The sequence below is a fragment of the Thamnophis sirtalis genome, unplaced genomic scaffold (genome assembly GCF_051295495.1).
Source record: "Thamnophis sirtalis isolate CommonGarterSnake01/CBP01778 unplaced genomic scaffold, rThaSir2_p1.2 scaffold_8, whole genome shotgun sequence".
In the NCBI taxonomy this organism is placed as follows: Eukaryota; Metazoa; Chordata; class Lepidosauria; order Squamata; family Natricidae; genus Thamnophis; species Thamnophis sirtalis.
Window position 1 is genome coordinate 77,563,067 of NW_028261388.1, and position 21,007 is coordinate 77,584,073.

The 21,007-nt window shown below is 43.1% G+C and overlaps 1 protein-coding gene across 1 annotated transcript in view; it reads left to right on the top strand.

Moving 5' to 3' along the window:
* ELP2 (elongator acetyltransferase complex subunit 2) overlaps positions 1-11,798 on the top strand; it is a 64,685-nt gene extending 52,887 nt beyond the window's left edge. Inside the window, exons 19-22 of the mRNA XM_087721948.1 lie at positions 143-264; positions 4,103-4,242; positions 7,813-7,926; positions 11,407-11,798. Coding sequence (XP_087578074.1) covers positions 143-264; positions 4,103-4,242; positions 7,813-7,926; positions 11,407-11,563 — 533 coding nt within the window. The 3' untranslated portion in view covers positions 11,564-11,798. The remainder of the gene's footprint in view (positions 1-142; positions 265-4,102; positions 4,243-7,812; positions 7,927-11,406) is intronic.
* The last annotated feature ends 9,209 nt before the right edge of the window (positions 11,799-21,007 follow it).

Genomic DNA, 21,007 nt, shown 5'->3' on the forward strand with positions numbered 1-21,007 from the left:
ATCCGAAGGGGAAGATGGGAGGGCACTCCAAGTTTAGATTTCTGATAACCTCTCATTATTTTTGAGGCGATGTGATTTTTTTTGGAAAGCTGCCCGCTTGCTGTGACAAGAAAGCTTATTCTATGTTGATGTGTCATTACAGAACCAGCTTTCAGCCTCTTTGCAGCCACGGGAAAGAACATTGCCGTGCATAGTCGTATCATTTGGACTTGTGATTGGACTCCAGATAGCAATTATTTTATTACTGGAAGCAGGGACAAAAAGGTAATGCATTTCAAAGGCTGCCTTTGGGGGTGGCTTTTTCCTCTAGTTTTGTTTTGAAATTCCCATCGTGTAAGAAGAGTTGAGAGTGAACAGCTCGGAATGCATTTTATTTTCTCCTAACCCGAGTTCCCCAGGAAATCAAATCATTTTTTATAAGGAAAAAAAATGGATAATATGTAAATCAGCGCTCGGGCTGTAAATAGTTTAAAAGCTTATAGATACAACTGTTGTTTTTGAACATGTTCGAAATTATAGTATCGTTTTGAAGAGCACACCCTAATTTTAAATATATTGTAAATGAAGTAACTGTGGTCAGACACTGCTTGCTTTCTGTGACTATGTCCTTTGGCTATCTTTCATTCCTTTTTACTATTTGAACAAATATCCACAGGTAATTGTGTTAAGCGGTGGTGGGTTTCAAAAATTGTTTGAACCTACTCTGTGGGTGTGGCCTCCTTTGTGGGAGTGGCTTGCTGCCCATGTGACCGGATGGGAGTGGCTTGGGATGGGAGTGGCTTGCAGCCCATGTGACCGGATGGGAGTGGCTTGCAGCCCATGTGACCGGATAGGAAGATGCCGACGACACTTGTCAGAACCACCTTAAATTACCTCACACACAGCACTGGCGTGCATAAGAATATGATGTCAACTTGTTTTTTAAAAGGCATCTTTGGTTTGCGTTAAAACAACTTCAACACAGGCAATGTTCTGATTGCACCACAAACGCAATAGTCATCCTTACCTTTCACAGAGGCACTGAGTTTTATAAATATGAGCATGATAGTGTAGAATAATCATATCCAAGGACCAGTGGTGGGTTTCAAACATTTTTGGAACCTCTTCTGTAGGTGTGGCCTGCTTTCTGGGTCCACTGGTGGAACCTCTTCTAACCGGTTCGGTAGATTTGACGAACCGGTTCTACCGAATAGGTGCGAACTGGTAGGAACCCACCTCTGGTGTTAAGCTGTAACAACAGTTTTTTAGAAAGACCTAAGGTTTAGGATTGGCTGAGATGTCTTCTTAGATGTGATTGACTTTTCTTTGATTTTTAATTAATGGCTACACCTATTTTAGGGTTTATGCTGACAAATAGTAAGCTAGTGCTCCACTGAATTTGTTCCCAGTCAGAAAAAGGCCCAGACCACACTGGGTGTAAGCCCTCCTTATCTGATATTCTTGCCCATGAAAAGCTATGCTCTTTAGTTTCTTTTTTTTTAATTGAAAATTTTTGAAAATAAAGGCTTTTACAAATATTTACCTCCCCTCCCCCACCCTCTCCACCTGGACCCACCCACCCCCATCTTCCCCCGCCCCGACTTCCCAGAACCAATACAGGGTATAAATCTTTAACAAAGATGTTCTAAAATAAACTTTAAAAAACGTTAGTATCATCTTTCATTTGAGCTTTAACTCCTCTTTTGTTAGGCTAACTCTAAACAGATTATATCATTCCTTGCTTCTTCAGTCATAAACTATCTGGAATTTCTTAGTCTCGTATTTATTTTGAATATAGTCAATCCATCTTCACCGCTCCAGTTTATATTTCTCATTTGAGTGGTCCTTGAGATATGCTGATATTTTAGCCATCTCTGCTAAATTTGTTACTTTTAATGTCCATTCTTGAATAGTAGGCAAATCTTCCTTCTTCCAGTATTGCGCCACCAGCAGTCTTGCTGCCATTATTAAATACAAAATCAAGTTAGTCTCTATGAGACCAGTCAAGGTTAGCAGTGGGGTGGAACTTAGAAGGGTTAGTGAAACAAACAGTAATAATTTCTGGTAACCCACTACTTTCGGACCAGCTACTTTCTTGATACCACTGGACAATGTTAATCAACGTGACTGGACAAATGCGCGCACGACAAAAGCGCACCAACAAAACCGCGGCGCTAAAACCGCGACGTCATCAATGCGGCGACAACAGCGAGCTGACAGAAGCACGATTTAAGTTAAGATAAGGGTTAGGTTTAGGGTTAGGTTTAGGGTTAGGTTTAGGGTTAGGGCTAGATTAAGATTAAGATTTAGTTTATTTGTATGCTGTCCTTCTCCGAGAGGGACTCAGGGCGGCGAACAACTCAAAAGGGGAAAAGGGGATACAAGCACAATACACGTAATTAAAATACACAAGAGTCATACAGCCATACAAGTCGAGAGGGGAGGGGAACTCATCAACCCCAGGCCTGCCGGCACAGCCAGGTTTTGACGGCTTTCCGGAAGGCCTGGAGAGAGGTGAAGGTCCGAATCTCCGTGGGGAGTTCATTCTCTGCTACAGAGAAGGCCCTCCCCCGGGTGGTAGCCAGATGGCATTGGCTGGTAGACGGAACCCGGAGGAGGCCAACCTTGTGCGATCTAACGGGTCTATGGGAGGTAATTGGCAGCAGGTGGTCTCTCAAGTACCCAGGTCCAATACCATGAAGGGCTTTATAAGTTACGACTAGCACTTTGAAGCATATCCGGAGACTGATCGGTAGTCAGTGCAGCTCGCAGAGGATAGGTGTAACGTGGGTGTACCGGGGTGCACCCACAATCGCTCGCGCGGCTGCATTCTGGACGAGTTGTAGTCTCCGAATACTCTTCAAAGGCTGCCCCATGTAGAGCACATTGCAGTAGTGTTTAGGGTTAGGTTTAGGTTTACAGCGCACTTCTGTCGCAGCGCTGTTGTAGCCGCGCTTCAGCGCTCATTCGTCAGCGCGCTTTAGAACTCGCGGTTTTGTCACCGTGGTTTAGTCGGGCGCGTTTTTGTCGTTCGCCCTTTTGTCGGTGAACTGTTAACCAAAACTATTAATGCAGCATATTTTTCTTTCCAAGTGGTGATTCAGATGTAGATGTATTGACAAATTCTGACTTAGTTTGCTAAAAGACTGTTAATAGTAGTTACTATTGATTCCCCTTTCTTCTTTTCCTCTGCCCCCCCCCCCCAAAAATAGAGGTGGTGTGGAGCATTTGCTTTCCTGCTAGTCTTTTGAGAAAAGTGCAATATGTCAGATGTTTAGCAGAAAGGTAGTGAAAAAAAATTCCAAGTGTAGGAAGAGAAGTTGTGCTTGAGGTGTGCAAGTGGATTTATGAAGTTCAGCATTGCATAGCTAAATAGAAAGACATTTGTTCAACATTTGCTCTCGATATTGAATTATACCAATGAGTCATGTGTGATGTTTTTGTATAACCCGATGATGTACTTATGTGTGAATTTTTAGTGTATTATAACTGTGATCATTGTTGCTTTTTATATGGAATCACCCAATTTAATCTAAAGACCTGGTTGAGTAACAGCACTGAACATGTACTTCATGTACCTTGAGGATTCATCATTAGTGGGCTCATGGAAACCACTCTTTTTAGGAGAACACTTAATTCCTCTCAATTTGCTTTATGATGGTAGTGCTGGTGTTTGAGTGTGTACGTATCAGAGGTGGGTTCCTACCAGTTCGCACCTATTCGGTAGAACCGGTTCGTCAAATCTACCGAACCAGTTAGAAGAGGTTCCACCAGTGGACCCGGAAAGCAGACCACACCTACAGAAGAGCTTCCAAAATTTTTTGAAACCCACCACTGGCAAGGATCTTGTGACTTGACAGCTTTAAGACTTGCATGCTTCAATGCCAGAGTTTCTGAATGGCTACTTGGACCGACCTAAGTACTAATTCATAATTTCATATCCGGTCACATGGGCGGCAAGCCACTCCTACCCGGTCACATGGGTGGCAAGCCACTCCCACAAAGGAGGCCACACCCACAGAGTAGGTTCCAACAATTTTTGAAACCCACCACTGGTATGTAAGTATGCATGTGCTTTGTAACATCCCATTTTTAATGTGACTGGTTTTTGTACTTCAATCAGGCCGTCATCTGGGGTAAATGTTCAGCAGAGGAGAATAGAGATCAGGATTTGGCCCTGATCCAGCCTTGTTCAACAGTTCTGGATGTTGGTGATTCGGTCACTGCAATTGGTGCTAGTTATACACTAGCTTCTGATGGGAGGTGTGTATATTTTGTATTCTTGAGATTTCCTTACACATTAAGTCAGAATATTCCATATTGGTCAGCTTCCTAAAATAAAGCTAGAAATCTTCACCAATGTGCACTATGCACTATGAGTTTTATTAGTGCTTTTTTTTTGAGTTCATAACAGTTAAATGGCATATAATCTCTTGTAACCATAAGCCTTATAGGAAGAGGGAGGGGCTAGCATAAGTTGAGAGGGGGGAAGTTTAATGCTACTTAGATGTAATACGACGTATATATCATTATGATGATAACTTTGTGCAAGTATTTATGTATGTACTTCTATAAGGTTTGAGGATTTTTTTCCCTATCGCTAAAAATAATCCATAAATAGATGCAGACTTTTCTTTAGAATATTGGCTGAATGACAGTCATGTTTCTCTTAATTTAATTTCATGAGGCCTTTGATCTTATGTTAAAATCTTTGGAGACAAATCCAAACTTCTGTCACAGCTTTGTGTCTTGACAACTAACGGCTGAGAAATGACAATAGAGGATAGCAAAAAGAGACAGGAAAATAAAAAGGAAAAATGTCTGGAAAAAAATGAGTGGTGTTGTTCCCTCCCCCCCCCATCCTCCCCTTATCCCTGAGATAATATAGACTTTGACATAAAAAGATTGCCCATACCTGTCTTGGGGTGACTGATGAATAATTTGATTAACTATATAGCAATAGCAATAGCAGTTAGACTTATATACCGCTTCATAGGGCTTTCAGCCCTCTCTAAGCGGTTTACAGAGTCAGCATATCGCCCCCACAGTCTGGGTCCTCATTTCACCCACCTCGGAAGGATGGAAGGCTGAGTCAACCTTGAGCCGGTAGGATTAGAACCGCTGAACTGCAGATAACAGTCAGCTGAAGTGGCCTGCAGTACTGCACCCTAACCACTGCGCCACCTTGGCACTTATTCATCATCTGCCATTTTCCTAGGTTAAGGTTTAACACAGGGGTATCCAACTGGTGGCCCACATTCTGAATACGTCATACGCAGGTCACGCCCACTCCTGCTCCACCGAAGGGAAAAACATCACAATATGTGACATGACGGCAGCCTGACACCACGGATTTGATACCCATGCTTTAACAAAACACCATTTTTGGGCGGGGGCTCATAGGTGCAGCCAAACTGTGTCTTCCTCAATATTTATTAAGGATGATGCATGATCAAAGATGATGTCATATTTGGCAAGCAATACACTGGAAATGACTGAAGACTCAACATGATCATGATACATAACACATTTTGTTTTCTGAGTTGGTACACCGACAAATGCGCACTCGACAAAAGCGCGCCGACGAAACCGCGGCGAGAAAACCGCAAGTTCTAAATCACGCCGACAAATGAGCGCAGAAGCGCGCTGACAACAGCGCGCCGACAAAAGCACGCTCTAAACCTAACCCTAAACCTAACCCTGAACCTAACCCTGAACCTAACCCTAACCCTAACCCTAACCCTGAACCTAACCCTTACCTTAACTTAAATCGCGCTTTTGTGGGCTCGGTTTTGTCGGCGCGTTGTGGGTGCGTTTATGATGTCGCGGTTTTCTCACTGCGGTTTTGTTGCCGCGCTTTTGTCATGCGCGCATTTGTCAGGTCACGGTCTGAGTTATACCAAGGAAACAGTGATCATCCTTCTTATAACCCTAATCCTATCTTTTTTTCCTAGCTTTTTTTTTTTAATTTGCAGATTCGCAGGGAATGCTTTACCTAATTATATAGTCATATAAAAATTGATACCTCAGTGAACTTTATCTGTGTTTAATCAGATATACCTGCAGTATTTGCATTACGATGTACATACTTTGAATCAATAGACCCGGGGGTCCCAACCCCTGGTCTGTGGACTGATACCAATCCGCGGACACTGCCAGAAACTGGGGCACTCCAACAAACAAAGCCCCATTCATGGGATGCAGGCAGCCCACAAAACCATCCCTTCTGATCCGCAGAAAAACCTCTCTCCACGGAACCAGTCCCTGGTGCCCGAAAGATTGGGGGCTGCTGTGATAGACCATCCCTCCTTTGCAAAACATGGCAAGGAAGCTGCCCGATGCTGCTTCACTTAATAACCAAGAAAGAAACCACTCAACTCCTTTTTGCAGAATTAAGAGTACTTTTACTGATTATAAGTAAATAGAAGCTAAGCAAAGCTGGATCTGAGCAAAAGCGCGCGAAAGCATTAGATATCAATATCTAATTCCCATTCCTTTCCCCTTGGTAAACCCAGTCCATAGTCCAATCCTATATCTCCACAGCTGTCAGGTGGGAGACATCTTCAAAAATCATCATCGGGTTGGTATGCCGGACAGTTGGCCTTGGCGGGAAACTCCCCTCCTTGCCACATGCGCGGTAGATAGTGAGAACAACTCCCAATTAACAGTCCTCCTGTACAGAATATTTCCCTCACCCAAATGCCGTGCCCTCCCTCCCCGTTTCAATGGCAGCCGAAAAGCAAGCATCAAAACAGAGGCTGACAGAAGCCATATACTGTCTATTTGTACAAGTCCAGTTTGAATCTCTGTAGGATTTGAAAATTCATCAAGAACAAATAACCTGCTTCCTTTGGGGATACTAATGTGCCACCGGAAGCCTTCCTTGACCCCCATCAAGTTCCTTGCTCTCCCTGACACAAAGAGCTCCGACTTAATCTCTTTTCCCCAGCATGCCTAAAATTGGATAGATATTCATAGAGAAGAATAGACATTGTGGTTGACTGCAGCCAGAATTTTGCTTAAAAGCTGTTCCCCTGCACAGATAATGAAAGATCATTTGAGGTGAGCATTTCAGGAGACACAAATGTTTCAGTAGAAAACAGGTTTTGCCTTTGATCAATGGTTTTCTTCTTTGGCTGACTATAACAGTTGTCTGTGGAAGTGGAAGCCAAAATCATAGGGGTTTCCTGGAGCAAAGTTGACTAATGCGAAGGAGCAAGAAGTTTCTTGGGTAATTTCTGTTATGTCTCATGCTTCCTTGAGAAGCGTGACCCGTCAAAAGCACGGAGGACAAAATCGCGCTCGACGAAAGCGCGCATGTGATGTCATCACAGCGCGACGCAAAAAATTAAAAATTGAAATAAAATTAAAATTAAAGCAAGCCGATTCACATAAAGGTAAGGGTTAGGTTAAGGGTTAGGGTTAGGGTTAGGGTTAGGTTAATGGTTAGGGTCAGGTTTAGAGCGTTAGGTTTAGCGTTAGGTTAAGGGTTAGCGTTAGGTTTTTCGTTACGTTAACGGTTAGGTTTAGGGTTAGATTTAGGGTTAGGTTAAGGGTTAGGTTTAGGGTTAGGGTTAGGGTTAGGTTTGGGGGGGTTATGGGAAGGTTTTCGCTTTATTTTTACATTTTTCGATCACAGCGCGATGTTTTCGTCGCGCTGTGATGACGTCAAATGCGCGCTTTCGTCGAGCGCGATTTTGTCCTCCGCGATTTTGTGGTGGAACCCTTGAGAAGAAGTGGTGATTAAAACATCGGAGATCTTTCAAAATTTAAGCATGCTATATATGACAGAAGCAAAAAAAAAAACCTGACACACCTATTTCTTTCCTGTAGCTTCATAATTGCCATCGGGACAGAAAGTGGGAAGATTCATTTGTACAAATGGAAGCCAGGCAATAAAAAGTTGCTACTTTCCGATTGGTGCAAGTGCGTTGAGACGGATTACAGGTGAGCTACTACATTTGTCTTACGTTTATAAGTAGTATAAACAGACTTTTATCGGTTTCACAGGAGGTAGAATAAATTAGGACAGGTAATCACCCTGAAATCTTCTGGAAATTGTATTTCAGTTACCATAATCGCTTGGCACTGTCCGTGTTAACTACGAGTGATGGCGTGACCTGACAAATGCGCACCCAACAAATGCGTGCCGACAAAACCGTGGTGACAAAACCGTGACGTCAAAAGCACGCCAACAAAACTGCGCCCACAAAAGCGCGATTAGGGTTTTTAGGTTAGGGTTAGGGTTAGGGTTAGGGTAAGGATTAGGGTTAGGATTAGGGTTAGGTTAGGGTTGCTAACATTGTTTTCACGTCCCACTGTTGTTTGCTGATGGCGCACTTTTGTCGGCGCGCATTTGCCGACGCGTTTTAGTGGGTACGCTTTTGTCAACGCGGTTTTGTCGACACGATTTTGTTGGCGCGCATTTGTCGGTGAACCGAGTGATGGGATTTGGGCCGGAATATTCAAAGGGCTTGCTTATTTTTCAATGAGAAAGTTAGTGCATGTTCAAAAAGATACAAATATATAACAAATATTCAGAATGCTCTTAGTGCCATGCAATTGATAAACAGAGTATCAACTGAATTGTTATTTTGTATTGAAATATTGTGTGTCTGCATAAGATGAATTCTCCACCCACTGCAGCCCTTCCTTGCTCTCCTAAAGCCTCTCTGAGAAATTAGGGCTCTACAAGAAGGCTTTGAGGAAGGGTAAGGACTCCGAACAGGGCGCAGAGAGGCTGGTTGGCCACCAGGAGGTGCCTGAGCCTTGGACCAGTGGGGAGGAGACAAGGGAGTGTGATCCTGAAGTCATGCATTGGAGCAATTGGGAGGAGCCAAGGGAGTTGTTCCTGGGCACCTGGCACCGGAGAGCTAATAGGCGTAAGAAACAGTTACGCAGTTACAGGAGGTAATTGCACTCAGCTGGTGGTAATTAGGCTCCTCTCAAGACTATAAACACACCCCTTTTGCAGGAGTCAACACATTCACTAATGTTGGAGAACTAACTTGGCAGGCTGGATTGCTGCCAAGGCTTGTCTATCTGTTCATAAATTCCGTAAAGTATCTTTGGCTCGGTGTACTTTGGTGTGGGACGAGGGGGGTCACAACCGTATCCATGATTCTTGTATTACAGATGATGGGCAGAGCGGGAAGAAGAAGAGCAAAAAAACTAATTTTTATATTGCCGAACAGAAGATGGCAGAGATGAGGTCTTAATTGAATCTGGAGGCTTCTTGAACTGTGACCCATTCTCTGAGTTAACTTCATAAGTCTGCGCCAAATACAAGAAATTCTGTTACAACTTGGCTTTATATATTCACAATTCTTTTAATCAGGTTTTTTTTTGAAAGCCTTACCTTTCTTTGAATAATCAGGATTTCTGTTCAGATTCTTGAAACTTTAAATTAAAAATAGAATTAGATTTGGTTCGGCTCTTACGCTGATTTTAAGTTATGTGCCTTTTGAGCTCTGGGCTGTAACTGGAGCTGTATAGCAGGGCTGTAAAAGCCTAATGGGACTTTAAATGTTTGAATTTCTCAGTATGCCATTAACATTTTCATTCATTTAAGTAGGCCAAATGGCTTACTTGGTGTACCAGAACAACTGTTCCCCCTTGTTCCTCCTTCAAGTTGTTTGCCTAGTTTCACGTACATACCATATCACAGTGAGTCCATTTGGGCATCTTCAAGATGAACAGCGATATAAAATAATAAAAATCCCAATAATTATTATTATAAAAATACAATAATAAACACTCCATACTGTAATAGCTCGGTTTTATATAGTTCTGCTGTCACAATGTAAATTCTCTCCATAAATACCAAGTCTCATTTACTGAATCAGCACTGCATTCAAGAGCCAAGGTGGCGCAGTGGTTAAATGCAGCACTGCAGGCTACTGCTAGATCAGCAGGTCAGCGGTTCAAATCTCACCGGCTCAGGGTTGACTCAGCCTTCCATCCTTCCGAGGTGGGTAAAATGAGGACCCAGATTGTTGGGGGCAATATGCTGACTCTCTGTAAACCGCTTAGAGAGGCCTGAAAGGCCTATGAAGCGGTATATAAGTCTACTGCTATTGCTATTGCTATTCTATAATAGTGCAAAGTTACAGGTTTTTTTTAAATTCTAGCCACCTAATTTCGGGGATACATTTAGCTACCCTTGAAGAGACTGAACAAAATGTAATACTTATTTTTTAGTTGTTTTTCTTTGAGAGAGTTCGTATGGGCAAGGAATTTGTGAATAAAATTATTGGTTATGTTTTTCATACAGGTTTCTAGTTACTGTTAATTTTATTTGTTCAAATTTTGTCTCCTGAACTGTGAGCCATTGGAAGAATTCCTAGAAAGTTGTGTGTAGAGTCCAGTGGTGGGATTCAAATAATTTACCAACCAGTTCTCTGCCCTAATAACCAGCTGGGTAGGCGGGGCTCGGTGGTCATGTGATCATGTGGCCGTGGCCAAGTCGATGTCACTCAGGTCGATGGGCGCTTCGCCTTAGTTGTTACAATTGTAATAAGGGTTAACCGGAGGGGCAATTTCTGTAAGCAGGTCAATAAAGATTAGGCTAGAAACAACACCAGAATGTTTCCTTCCTGCCTTCCTTACAGGATTAGCCCTGTAAAGTGGGAAAAAACAAAAGGAGATTTCTTCCAACAACCATTTCTCCGAACTGCTTAGAAAGTTACCAACCGGTTCTCCCGAATAGGTGCGAACTGGCTGAATCCCACCACTGGCAGAGTCCCTCCTGATTTTTTATCATTATTTGTAGTGGCATTTGGATGTGAAGCATGGGGCCAGCTTTCCTTCAGGACACAATTTGGAACTATGTTTTTAAAACACATTTAAAAGCAGTGGTTTAAAAGCAAGATAAAGTCTCCAGGCTTTTACAGCCATAAAAATCTATAGACCTAATGGCAAATTTGATCAATGAAAGCCATGGGGGACTGGGGAAGATAACCTTTGAATCCAGCCATAAAGAGCACGCACGCCTGCAAGGGAATTCCTGGCCATAATTTAGCATTGCATCTAAATCAGGCACTTACTTCAAGCTGCTTAAAGTCTGACTCCCTTTTCCTTTTTTTTTTTAAATTTCCCGTATGATTCTTAGCTTCCTGGGTAGCAGTATCTTTCTTAATATTGATGCTTGACCTGAAATTGCAGTGAAAATAAGTAGATTGCTGCTTGAATTATTAATGGGATGAAGTGAAGAAATGTCACTTGCGCTGATAATAGCTCTGGCATCTTTAATACCTACAGGCAGTGACAGGTTTAGCTTTTTTCCATTCTGGCAGTGCGTCAAAGGAACACACTAATTAGATAAATGCTGAGGTTTGGAATTGACAAAGTCCAGCTGAGTTTGACATTTGGTGATTGTGAGAGATGAGCTGAGTTTCCTTCTACTAATAGCTTCTGTCTTTGTTGCAGCCAAAGCCATACCCTTGCTGTCAAACGACTGCAGTGGAGAAAGCGTGTGGGCCGAGCGGGGCAGGACACAGCCGAGAGCAGCGAGTGGCTGCAGCTGGTGAGCTGCGGGGCAGATCACTGTGTGAAGATCTTCAACATCAACCGGCACAGCCTTTAAAGGATGACTTTGAGTCAGACATTCTCTACTTGCCTACCAGCCATTTCCTGAACTGATTTTCTTAAAAAGAAGCAAAAATTGGACTTCCAGCTCTTTGGGCAACGCAATCGTGACACAAGTATAAACTGAACTTACATACTGAAGCAGTTTGAGAAGTGATATATCAGCATATTGGTTCTGTACAAGCAAGTTTTTATTGCGTGCTTAGCAGTGGCTATTTGTCGTAGGAGGTCCCTCTGTAGCAATAGCAATAGCAATAGCAATAGCAATAGCAGTAGACTTATATACCGCTTCATAGGCCTTTCAGGCCTCTCTAAGCGGTTTACAGAGAGTCAGCATATTGCCCCCAACAATCTGGGTCCTCATTTTACCCACCTCGGAAGGATGGAAGGCTGAGTCAACCCTGAGCCGGTGAGATTTGAACCGCTGACCTGCTGATCTAGCAGTAGCCTGCAGTAGCCTGTAATCCATATACACCTAGAACGGAGGTCAAACTGGGAGAAAGAGAATTATGTCTCTGGCTTCCCTCTCGTTTGTAAAAACACAATGTGCATTTCTACTAAAAGAGCCGAGGTGGCGCAGTGGTTAGGGTGCAGTACTGCAGGCCACTTCAGCTGACTGTTATCTGCAGTTCAGCGGTTCTAATCTCACCGGCTCAAGGTTGACTCAGCCTTCCATCCTTCCGAGGTGGGTGAAATGAGGACCCAGACTGTGGGGGCGATATGCTGACTCTGTAAACCGCTTAGAGAGGGCTGAAAGCCCTATGGAGCGGTATATAAGTCTAACTGCTATTGCTATTACTTAAACGTGCAGGATGGTTGTTTTCACAATAGAGTGCAGGGACTCCATGTTGAAGTCCATTTTTGTATCTTCCAGAACGATTGATGGGTGGTTGGAATAAAGATCCTTGTTTTTGCAGCGTGCAGACTAGGGAAATTTGGGGATGGCGGTTAGGGAGAATTGGGGAGCGGATGCTAGCAGATTGCAACGTTGGTTTCCTTGGGTTGAAATGGAAGGGAGAAGAAGTGGGAGAATAAACACTTGATTCCTCCAAAGAAATCAGAAATGATACAAATGTGCAAGAATGTGCAAGCGGTATAATTGGCGGCATACATTTCTGATACCGTAAATGCCCTGAAAGACATTTTGTCCACAAAGAAGAATAAATGATGGAATAAACAAAAGGAAGAAATGAGAGAGCCAGGTAAAACTGATGGGCCTGGAACAATGGTAGGATACAAATAATTTAACAACCGGTTCTCTGCCCTAATGACCAGCAGGGTAGGTGGGGCTTGGTGATCATGTGACTGGGTGGGTGTGGCCAACTCAACATCACTCACGTCAATGGGCACTTTGCTTTAGCTGTTACAATGTAATAAGGGTTAACCGGAGAGGCAGTTTCTGAAAGCAGGGCAATAAAGATTAGACTAGAAACAACACCAGAATGTTTCCTTCCTGCCTTCCTTACAGGATTAGCCCTGTAAAGTGGGAAAAAAGAAAATAAGATTTCTTCCAACAACCAATTCTCTGAGCTGCTTAGAAAGTTACCAACCGGTTCTCCCGAATAGGTGCGAACTGGCTGAATCCCACCACTGGCCTGGAATGAAGAGACCAGAGGATAGACATGACTGGAATTGGTACAGCAGGAACTTGAAACTGAAAGCCATCTATGGCTGCTCTAAAGGACCAGCTGAAGAGGGCAACATGAGGAAATTTGCAACTCTCTGTGGAAGAGGCGGGGAGAGCAGGAATTAGGCCTTGCCGTAAATCAGAATATATGTCTTCCTTCATCAAAGGGCCTTAGTGGGACTAGGGTACTGAAGGGGGAAATCTCCAGGGTATACATTGGATAAAATGATAGAGATCTGTTAAATAAATGTAATAGCCATTGATTAACACAAAGAGTATATTGAATGGAAGCTTATTTGAGACGGTATGGGAGGTTCTGGGAAGCCTCTGAGCAAATTCCCACACTGCCAGAAAGATGTAAGATGGGTGGGGGATATTCTGGTTGTTCCAGAAGGGAAATCGTCAGTCTTTGATTCTAGCAGCTCTGCTTATGTAGGTCCAAAACATAAGAGGCCTATCCCAAAGTATTGTGGCCCAAACCTGGCTCACTTTAAACAACCAAATATTTGTATATTGTATTTGTAGTTAATAGATTTATAGGCCACCCAATCCCGGAGGACTCTGCGCGGCTTACAGAAAGAAAAAAATCTTAAAAAAATATAAAGAATTAAAAAAAGAACAGAGAAAATAGATTAAAACCACATCATGCACCCACTCTGGTTGGGGCTGGACCTCAGTCATGAGGTCAGCCTCCAGGCCTGCTGGAATAGCCAGGTTTTAATAGCCTTTCGGAAGGCCATGAGAGTGGGTAGGGTCCGGATCTCAGGGGGTAGTTCGTTCCATAGGGTCGGAGCGGCTACAGAGAAGGCCCTCTTCTGGGGAGCCGCCAGCCGACATTGCCTGGCTGACGGCACCTGAAGAAGGCCCACCCTGTGCGAACTTATCGGCCGTTGGGAGGTATGCGGCAGTAGATGGTCTCGCAGGTATCGAGGTCCTAAGCCATGTAGGGCTTTAAAGGTAATGACCAGCACCTTGAATCGCGTTCGGAGACCAATAGAAAGCCAGTGCAGCTCGCGGAGGATAGGTGTAACGTGGGTGTATCTTGGTACCCCCAGTATCGCTCGCGCGGCTGCATTCTGGACTAGTTGTAGTCTCCGAACACTTTTCAAATCCCTCTGGAGACAATTATATTTTACTGAAGATGAATGTATGATGGGTTTTTTTTTTAAATAGAAATTTTTATCAAACTAATACAATGAAAAAAAGCCGATGCAAACTAAAAACGGTGCAAACCAGAAAGTAGAAGAAAAAGATTAAGAATATAAAGAGAAAACATTTTCCCTCTTCGTATTTTCTTTTTTTAAAAAAGCAGCCATTTGATTCAGATAAAAATCCCAGGGGTCTGGAGGAAAGGATCCAGATGTTCTGACATTTCTCTTGCTATGGTAGAAGCCAGCGGTGTTCACTTTTTAAATGCTTGAGTCATTTTTACTTTTAAAAACTTGCCTGCAGTCGTCATCATCATCATCAGTAGTTATGGGTGGTGTCTGATGCTAGACTTCCTTAGGATCCCATGTACATGAGTTTAGTCTCAATCATGGAAGAAATCAGCTACTAATGTCTGACTTGCCGACACTTGACGGCATGATTTTGGAGTCAGAGGATTTAGATTCAGATTCAGATTTAGTTTATTTGTATGCCGCCCTTCTCCGGGAGGGACTCAGGGCGGCGAACAACTCAAAGGGGGGAAAGGGGAACATAGAACACAATACACATAGTTAAAATAGCCAACAATCATACAACCACACAGGTCGAGCGGGGAGGGGAACTCATCAACCACAGGCCTGCCGGCAAAGCCAGGTTTTGACGGCTTTTCGGAAGGCCTGGAGAGAGGTGAGGGTCCGAATCTCTGCGGGGAGTTCGTTCCAGAGGGCCGGAGCTGCCACAGAGAAGGCCCTCCCCCGGGTAATAGCCAGATGGCATTGGCTGGTAGACGGAACCCGGAGGAGGCCGACCCTGTGTGATCTAATGGGTCTTTGGGAGGTAATTGGCAGCAGGCGGTCTCTCAAGTACCCAGGTCCAATACCATGAAGGGCTTTATAAGTTACGACTAGCACTTTGAAGCGTATCCGGAGACTGATCGGTAGCCAGTGCAGCTCGCGGAGGATAGGTGTAATGTGGGTGTACCGAGGTGCACCCACAATCGCTCGCGCGGCTGCGTTCTGGACGAGTTGAAGTTTGAAGTTTTAGTTGCCTTTCTATTGTGCTGGGACACTTCGTCCTTCTTAAAGAGAGTGTTTATGTGTCTGTGTTTATTTGGAAAACCATGTTGAAATTGTTAAATTTGTTAATCGTAGAAAGGATACCTAATTTGATGTCAATGTACAGTGTAGAATAAGTACTGCAGTAGGAATTCAGTCTAAATTATCTTTATTTAGACCGCAGCAAACATATTTGGCTCCATGCTGGGTTTTTTTCTGTGTAGAGGTGAAAATTTGATCAGCTTCAAGTACTTTTGGCATAGCTGTTTCAGTCTTATTTCTATTGCAAGCAAAGGTATGTTTTAAGAATGTTGTCATATCAAACCAGAGGAATAAACTACTCCCTGAGAGAATATATATTTTATTTTATTTTTCTGTTCAAACTTCAGGGTCTCTAGTTAAATCTCTTCATGCCTTGGAGGTTCACAGTCAATCAAATAGGTTGCACCTGGCCAGAATTTATTAAGGTGTCATTCTCTGCCAGGTCCTTTATTAAACTGATTATAAAACCACAGACTCCATTTTTATGAGTCTGTGTTTGAAAAAGGAATAGAAGCCAGGGTGGAATATCATAGCCCGTATGTCAGACAATTAATTAATTAGTATGTTTCAAGGCCTTTGATTTTTGTTCAATACCTGTTACAAATTATTGACTTGCTCAGATCGTATTTAGGATCAGCATTCCTATTTATTCAATCTTTCTAGTTACCAATTATAATAAGTGATTAAGCAAACGACTCTTTCCAGTCTAGGACTAGCGAGTGATAACTATTAAATCCATAAAATGCTGAAGGAGATTGGATAATACATACTCTTTATGTCAGTACTGGGGAAAATGATCAGTTGCCCTTTCCAAGAATCAATTCTGTTGTAAACATGCACTGGTACAGAAGTATTTTGTACTCTAGCTTTAATTTAAGAGCCCATTTGTGTATAGTTTGATTTTATTTCCCCCCCAGAAATTGACTCAATTCCCAACTAGATACTAGAGCTCAGATTAAACCTTTCCCAATAATGACTTAATATTGCATTAACCAAACAAAAAACATGTCTTTCAGATTCCAGCACCATTCCTCTCCCAAGATCTCTTAATTTCTCTTGTTCAAAAGGTAAAGATAAAGAGATTTTCCTCTGCTAGTCATTGTCGACTTAAGGGGGCAGTCCTCATCTGTGTTTCTTGTTCAAAGTGATGATCTAAATATGAATAGTGTTTATATCAAGTTCATCGCTTAGTGAGATTAGAGTTTCTTATGTGAAGTAGCCATAGAACAAACATATTTCAAAAAAGCCACGTTCGAGGAAGCAGTAAAAATCTATTTATGAAATGGAGATGGATTGGATATTGAAGCAACGATTGCGAAAAGCTTTGAAAAGGAAGCATTTTTAGAGGCTTCACTGATGTCACAGCTAACGTCTGAAATCCTATATGAGTGTTCTTTAAATAGTCCTTCCTTTCATCTTATACTGGAAGTTTGAAATGTTGAATACGTAGCAGTGAATGTTGTTAGAGCTTCATGTGAACCTTACTGATCTAGAAAGGGAATGTGACTGAACAAGTAATGCCAAAGCTTGCTATTTCTTTTATATATATATATAAAAGCATTCAATATCTGAAAAAGTAATTGTCCCTCTGTCCAATCAAGTCAACTGAAGTGACAAGCAGGACCCGTTGTTTGAGTGTTTTACTAAAAAGTGTAGATTTGCACATGTATCATCACTCTCGTGGGAGCAACATTTATTTCCAATCAGCTTTCAGGTCCAATTTGAGGTAATGGTTACTACCTTTAAACCCTATGCGGTTTGGATCCACATTATTCGAAGGACTGCCTTTTCAGTTACACCTACCCAACCCACCAGAGACGGGAGGTAGGATATATTATCACTATCCCCATGAAGTAACTCTAACTACCGGTAATGCTGTGATGCAGTGGTGGGATTCAGCCAGTTCGCACCTATCCGGGAGAACTGGTTGTTAACTTTCTAAGCAGTTCGGAGAACCGGTTGTTGGAAGAAATCTCATTTTGTGTTTTTTTCCCCACTTTACAGGGCTAATCCTGTAAGGAAGGCAGGAAGGAAACATTCTGGTGTTGTTTCTAGCCTAATCTTTATTGACCTGCTTACAGAAACTGCCTCTCCAGTTAATCCTTATCACATTGTAACAGCTAAGGCGAAGCGCCCATTGATGTGAGTGACATTGAGGTGGCCCACCCAGTCACATGACCATTGAGCCACGCCTACCCAACTGGTCATTAGGAAGGCAGAGAACCGGTTGTTAAATTATTTGAATCCCACCACTGCTGTGATGGCAAGCCTTTTGGAGTTTGGAGGTCAAAATTTCAGAAAACACCTTGACTCTGATGGCTTATGAAATCCAGACAAGAGGTATCTCTGGATTTCCACTCCAGACTCTCGTGGAAGTCTTGTGTGAGACCCTGCTCTCATGAGGCCTGTGGAGCCTTTGAAAATCAACCAAGAATGCTTGTGTGAGTTTTGGATGCCTTGCAGGCTGCACAAGAGTAAGGCTGCCTTGTCCAGAGGCCTGGCTTGTCACCAAAAATGACATAGCAATAGCAGTTAGACTTATATACCGCTTCATAGGGCTTTCAGCCCTCTCTAAGCGGTTTACAGAGTCAGCATATCGCCCCCACAGTCTGGGTCCTCATTTCACCCACCTCAGAAGGATGGAAGGCTGAGTCAACCTTGAGCCAGTGAGATTTGAACCGCTGAACTGCAGATAACAGTCAGCTGAAGTGGCCTGCAGTACTGCACCCTAAGCACTGCTAAGCACATTGTCACCTGTCATAGGTTTGCCATCATCAATCTAATGGGACCAAGAAGGGATTTCTCAGTGGTGATTCCTTTCCTGGGAAACATTCCCACAGAGATAAAGACTGGCCCTCCCCTTGATATCCCTTTGAAAGGCCCTGAGTATAGTTTTGTCATTGGGCCTGGGGATGCAAAAGTGATACAGAATACATCAAGTGGCTTGTCTTGTCCCTGAGGAATAGAGGGTTTATTGGGTTTTTTATTTGGGGTTTTATTTCTGTAAGCTACCTGGAATCACTATGAGTTCAGTGACCTGTTGTGGCCCAGCAGGAGCTGTTGGAGCTGCCACCAGACTCCAACAGCGAGGGGCCCTATGAGTCGGCTCTGGAGGATGTGGAGGACCCTGGACAGGGTTCCGACTCCGAGCAGGGCGCAGAGAGGCTGGTTGGCCACCAGGAGGCGCCTGAGCCTTGGACCAGTGGGGTGGAGACAAGGGAGTGTGATCCAGATGTCATGAATTGGAGCAGTGGGGAGGAGCCAAGGGAGTTGTTCCTGGATGCTCGGCATCGAAGAGCTAATAGGTGTAAGGAGCAGTTACGCAGTTACAGGAGATAATTGTACTCAGCTGGTGGTCAATAGGCTCCTCTCAAGACTATAAAAGGAATGCTTGTGCACACGCTCCTTTTGCAGGAGTCAACGCATTCACTAAAGTTGAAGAACAGTATTGTGAGCTTGGCAGGCTGGATTGCTGTCAAAGCTTGTCTGTGCTGGATTGCTGCCAAGGACCTGTCTGTCTGTTAATAAATTCCTTGAAGTATCCTTGGCTCAGCGTGCTTTGGTGTGGGACGAGGGGGGGTCAGAACAGTGACCATATGCATTTTCTTAATAAACTAATTTGGGCTAGCCCTGCCTTGCATAAATCTCACAGATTTTTATCTCCCTTCATCATCAAACTAAGTCTACAGGTATGTTATGTCCCTCCTTAAATTTTTGACATTGTTGCTTAGCAGAAAAAGATTACAAAGCCATTTCTGATTTGAAATGAAGATCTGGGGCAATACATGTAGTGCTGGCTTAAAGCCTGCCCTGTTTAGAATCATCCAAAGTTCCATTTGGATTGAAAAAGTAACATTGCGAGCAATCCTCACGCTTAAGACTATTTGCAGCATCCCTATGGCCACAGGATTAAAATTTGGGCATTTTGCAATCTACAGGTGTTTATAACTATTGCTGTGTCCAAGTCATATGATCACCATTTAAACACTTCATCGTCAGCTTACAACAGAGTCAATGGAGAAATTGGCCAATCATGGTCATGTAACAACAGCAGTAGAATGGATCTAGTTAAGTTTGGTGTGGCCATGTGATGTTTCATGAGATCGGTGGAAACAAAACACTGCTTTTCACAGTAAGACCTTCATGTCATCTGTCAAGTACAGCTCGTCTCATGGTTTTGATGGTGCTTTGTTGAATCAGGATCAGTGGTGGGATTCAGCCGGTTCGCACCTATTCGGGAGAACCGGTTCTTAACTTTCTAAGAGGTTCGGAGAACCGGTTGTTGGAAGAAATCTTATTTTGTTTTTCCCCACTTTGCAGGGCTAATCCTGTAAGGAAGGCAGGAAGGAAACATTCTGATGTTGTTTCTAGCTTAATCTTTATTGCCCTGCTTATAGAAACTGCCTCTCTGGTTAACCCTTATTACATTGTAACAGCTAAGGTGAAGCGCCCATCAACGTGAGTAATGTTGAGTTGGCCACGCCCACAAGGTCACATGACCACTAAGCCCCACCTACCCTCCTGGTCAGTAGGACAGAGAACCGGTTGTTAAATTATTTGAATCCCACCACTGATCAGGATCTGCCTCACTTGCCATTATTGGTCTAGGCAAGGAGTTGATTTTTCATCTACAGCAGAAACTGGGGCACAACTGAGTCATGCAACAAGAAATAATTTTACAGATATAAGCAAGTCCCTAAGAGAATGATGAACAAGATAATTGTTTTAGAATGGCCAAGTCAAAGATATAGAATATGGAACAAGCAATTCAAGTTAGAAATCTGTCAAAGTATTCTTGGATTGAAGCAATTCACCATGAAAGGAATGAACCAAGATTCCTATAAAGGGATAGGAGAGAGTAATAGTTAGTTGCAGATATTGTAGCTAAACATGATAAAAGTTGAATCTTGCATACAGGTAGCCCTCTTTCAGCAACTGTTTAATTTAGGGTTCACCGACAAATGCGCGTACGTCAAAAGTGCGCCGACAAAACCGCTGCGAGAAAACAGCGAGGTCGAAATCACGCACACAGAAGCGCGCCAATGAAAGTGCGCCATCAACAAACAACGTGAAAACAAGGTAATAACCCTAACCCTTACCTTAACCCTAATCGCACTTTTGTGGGCGCGCTTTCCACCTCGCTGTTTTCTCGCTGCGGTTTTGTCGGCGCGCTTTTGACGTGCGCGCATTTGACGGGTCACGTAATTTAGACACTATTTGCGATTATGATGGTGGTGGAAAAAAAAATAACTTTATGACCAAGCCTTGAATTTATTGTGCAGATCTTTAAAGCAAAGGCAAGCAGAAACCCATAATCACAGTTGCAGTTCAGTTTCACTTAATGACTTGAGTTGCTGGTCATTGTTGTAGTTGCTAAATGAAGACTACCTGATGTTCATATTTGTTCCATTTTTTTTTCCAACTGATAACCAGTGCAAAGTTTAATCCAGGATTTTAAAGTTCACATACAACAAGGTTGAGCAGTGAGTATACACATAGGTTCATGCACACACACACGAGAATATGTATAACTCCATATAGTATATGGGAGATGAAAATATCAAGTCTTTTC